The sequence below is a fragment of the Capsicum annuum genome, chromosome 10 (genome assembly GCF_002878395.1).
Source record: "Capsicum annuum cultivar UCD-10X-F1 chromosome 10, UCD10Xv1.1, whole genome shotgun sequence".
NCBI lineage: Eukaryota > Viridiplantae > Streptophyta > Magnoliopsida > Solanales > Solanaceae > Capsicum > Capsicum annuum.
The window spans coordinates 219,021,491-219,025,979 of record NC_061120.1 but is presented as its reverse complement, the minus strand read 5'-3'; the positions used below and the strand labels follow the sequence as shown (position 1 = coordinate 219,025,979).

General features: G+C 28.7%; 1 protein-coding gene across 2 annotated transcripts; it reads left to right on the top strand.

The window, feature by feature from the left end:
• Window positions 1-1,534: 1,534 nt before the first annotated feature.
• Window positions 1,535-2,704, top strand: LOC124887671 (probable calcium-binding protein CML36). Of its 2 annotated transcripts, XM_047397439.1 has the most exons (2): window positions 1,566-2,042; window positions 2,094-2,704. In XM_047397439.1, exons 1-2 carry the CDS (start codon window positions 1,716-1,718, stop codon window positions 2,472-2,474), a joined length of 708 nt encoding a protein of 235 aa, XP_047253395.1. In that variant the 5' UTR covers window positions 1,566-1,715; the 3' UTR covers window positions 2,475-2,704. The 2 variants fall into 2 exon arrangements, with proteins under 2 accessions (XP_047253394.1, XP_047253395.1); XM_047397438.1 differs by having other exon boundaries at window positions 1,535-2,704.
• The last annotated feature ends 1,785 nt before the right edge of the window (window positions 2,705-4,489 follow it).

The window sequence follows — 4,489 nt, the reverse complement described above, 5'->3', positions numbered from 1 at the left end:
AAATAACAACGGAATGCATAAAGTATGTTGTGTTCATACAGAGTTTGAAAAATAACCACATCTCAAAAATATGGTATAAATACCCTAGACTAATGCATGCATTGTTCCCTGCTTTCATAGTTCGAAATCGTTACCTATACACAAAAACAATAGTCCTAGTTCATTGTACTAAATATATTTATTTTATAATGAAAGCTAGAAAAAACTAAAAATATCTTTATTTAATTCTACTGAATTTCTATTTTCAAGTTCAAGTTAGGACCACATAATTATTTTATTTAAAATAATAAAAAAAAATAAAGTCTTCATATAACGTTAATAATGTATAGTAGGTCCAAATTTAACGTGCTGTTAACAGTGAACTAATGCCTTTTTCTGTGTGCCAATTATCTGTTGGCCAAAAAAGTTAAACAAATAAAAATACAATAAAGGGAAGATGCATGTGATAGCAAAACTTGGATTAATTTTATTTTATTTTCACATGCACTCTTATTTTCCAAAATTAAATAATAAAAACTTTGTTAATAAACTCAATAAGGGTTGTGAATATTTATCTAGTCATGAAAAGTTGTGGTTTATTGACTGTCTTAATTAATTAATTAACACTTTAATGTAGAGATTAATAAGTTGGTGCAATGTACATAGAAGGAACATTCATGAAATTTGTATTTAATGACAACGTTTTTTCCTTTTTAATTTAACTATATGATTTTTAATCGAGAATTTATCGAAAACATTAAATATGTTGTTATGATTGATGTAATTATATGGTGTCTCAACTTTCAAGTCCATTAACAAAGAGTATTTGCACCAAATAAACATACTATAGTACTGTGGGATAAATATTTATTCTATCTTTAATAGGAATTCTTGAATTTGAGCCGTATTGAATACAAGATTTGCCTTTGTTACATTTTCAATGTGAAATTTATTAACGCTAATTCAAATTTAATTGAGCCTTTATGCATTACCAATCGTTAATTCCTTTTCAGAGGAGCAATAATATGTTGTCGGTTATATTTTATCTTGACTCAATCTCTCAACCTATTGGTTGATCTAAACGTAAAGAAAGGAAGAAAAATAGTTTTCCTATTCCTATTTATTTGTCATTTTTCGTTTTTCGAGAATCAATTAGTTTAAGTTTAACCGTATATTTGGACATAAAATCTTCAACTTTTTTTAAAAAATTATATATTTAAAAACTACGTAAACTAGTATCGTCATTTTCGTGTTACCTTGACTCAAACTCTCAACCTATTGATCGGTCAAAACATAAAGACAGGAAGAAAAATAGTCTCTCTATTTCAATTTATGTGTCAAATTTTCGTATTTCGAGGATCAAATAATTTAAATTTAACCGTAATTTTGAGCACAAAATTTATAATTATTTAAATAAATTTTATATATTTAAAAAACTACGTAAAAAATACTATAAATTACATATATTTAATTTATTCAAATTTCCAAACTAAAAAGTGACACATAAATTAAAACGGACAAAATAAAAAAGATAAAAAAGAATCCCAAATAAATTAAATATAGCTGTATTTTTCTCTTACTATCATCATCTAGGAAACTTCCTAGAAGCTGACTATGGATTGGTACTTCCTTCTTCCATTTAACCTCCTCTCCTTCCTCCCTCCTTCATCATCATTCTACTCTTTCCCTCTTCTTAATTTCTCCTTCTTTAACTATTATCAATCACAATTTTCATCATGAAGCTCATCACCAACCTCCCAAAAAAATTCTTCAGGTCCTCCAAAAAAACACGATCCATTTCTCGATCAGAAAACACTTCATTTGGATCAACAACAACAACCACCTCCACCTTGTCCTCCTCCGATTTATTAGCCACTCCAAAGAGCGTGTTAGTACAACATGACAAGTGGCAATCAAACAGAGAAGAAGAAGGCGCGCTGCAACAGCAAGACAAGTGGCAAGCAAAAGCAAACAGAGAAGGAAGCGTGTCACAACATGACAAGTGGCAATCATCAAACATAGAAGAAGGCGCCCTACAACATGACAAGTGGCAAGCAAACAAGGAAGGAAATGTAAGCGTGCTGCAACAACATGACAAGTGGCAAGCGAACAAGGAAGGAAGCGTAAGCGAGTTACAACATGACAAGTGGCAAGCAAAGAGGGAAGAACTTGAGGCGATATTGACAAGAGTTGGAACCGAACCACTAAGTGATGAGGAAGTGTTAATGTTCCTTAACGAAGGATTAGTAGATATTGAGGTTGACATAGATGGAGATAATATAAGTTCAGAGGAGTTACGAGGTACGTTTGATTTTTTTGACGTTGATCATGACGGAAAGATAACGGCGGAGGAATTGTTTAACGTGTTTACAACTATTGGAGACGATAAGTGTACGTTAGAGGATTGTAAACGTATGATAAAAAGTGTTGATAAAAATGGAGATGGATTTGTTTGTTTCGAGGACTTCTGTATTATGATGGAAAATCAAAGATGATTGCGCTGCTCGGATGGTAAGTAACCTCACTTCGAACTCAATAAGTTGTGAGTTCGAGTCATCGAGGAGATCTACTAGGAAGGCTAAAAGGAATAAAGTCATTGAATTTTTTTTTTTTAATTGTTGGGGGAAAATGGTGTGATTATTCAAGAATTTGGATTAATTATGAAGTGTAATCATGCTAAGTGTTATGTATAAAAAATTATGAGGAAGAACTTCCTTTTTTTCAACCCATGAAATGAAATGGGATTGGTATTATGAGCATCATATATATATATATATATATATATTCCTTTACGTTTCGGTATGTGTTTCAAAATATAAAGAAATAAAAATATGATAAAGTCAAGAGAAATATTCAATTCTATATGTAGAATAGAATTTTTTTTGTATGGTTCATATATTATACATTTGAAATTAGTTGAGATTACATTGTGCTATGTGGAGTTAGTCTTCACTAGTACAATTTAAATTCGTTTCAAAAAATTTATTTTGAATAATTAAAATATTGTGTATGATAAAAACAAACTTTATTTATATCTTTGGATTCAAATCTAAGACTCTTATATAAAAATACAAGAGTACTTCTCATTAAAGTCTACATGAGCCAAAGAAATTAACCTTCAATTATTAATTGTAATTACAAGTTGACAACGTACTAACACACAGATATCTTTTTTTTTTTTTTTTTTTTTTACTATAGAAGACAATAAAGAAATGTGGAATATTTTCCATTTTGTGTTCCTTTATTAAATTTCCTGGAAATTTCCAAATACAATTGGAAAAAAGCAACCAAAAGATAAAAAAACTGTTAATTTATATTTACTTTTTCATTAAAAAAAAGAAAAAAATTAGGTAGGTAGAGGTGGAGCCCTTTCGATAAATATTACGGTTTACAGTGTATATATTTTTATGTATATATAATATATAATAGATATTGAATCTCATTAATTTTTTTCAATAAGTAGAAATTTGACTCCGTCGCTAATAAGTGCAATTTGTCACTAGTAATAAATGTTGAGGAATACTATCAAAGGACGTGGTGCAATAGATGGTGCTGCTTCTCCTTGGGTTCGAGCCCTGAGTATGGAAAAATTCTTGGCAGGGAGCGCTACCTCCGAATGAGGCTCTACCCGGCGCGAATTTAAATTAGTCGGACTCCAATGCGGGTACTAAACACCAGATGAGAAACCAAAAAAAAATATTGAGGAATAATATTAACATTCAGTATGAGTAAGTATTTACTATAGTTCCGAATCGTACGAAACATTCATTCAATAATATAATTTTATTTTTTTTAAATAAATGTTCAATCGACCATCCTTTGAGATCTTCGGATCTGATCAACAACATAAGCACTGGACAACAAATTTAATTATTATTTTCTCTATTTTAAATTGTTAATTTATTTTTATATTTTGATATAAAAAGAACGTCTAAAATTAGAAGATTGAAAAATCTTTTTAATTTTTAAAAATTTGTATTATGTTAAAATCAGACAAATACATTAAAACAGTGAAAGAATAATAGTACTGATATGATTATATTTGTCATTAAAATATATGAACTTTAAAGTCTTCTACCATTGAATTATTGATTAATTAGAGAGTAAAATAATGATGTCATGAGAAGAATACCTAAAATGTATTGGCTTAGGTATAACAAAAGTCAAAACAAACAAGTTAGATATTTTAATTTATTTTTTTAAAAAAATAAAAGTACTTTGTTTAATTTGTATGCTAGATAAAATTGACTTAGTGATTTTGTTTTGATTAATTGAATAAAGATCGAATCAAAAAGAATCATGAACATCCTTAATCATCCTATATACATACTCCAAATGTAATTTTAAAATTGTAGTTTGAAATTCATAGTAGATAGTAAGTTGGCGATTTATTTTTGTTACATTGAATATCGAAAAATAAATATGATCACTATTCACTAGTTAATTTTATGATGAGAAGTTGAAATGTTTAATCGATTAAAAAGTTGGAGAAGTCATGAAAAATTAGCAA

What these genes read in the sequence shown, in the direction of transcription:
- LOC124887671 (XM_047397438.1), top strand. Translation starts at nt 1,716, where the DNA reads ATGAAGCTCATCACCAACCTCCCAAAAAAATTCTTCAGGTCCTCCAAA.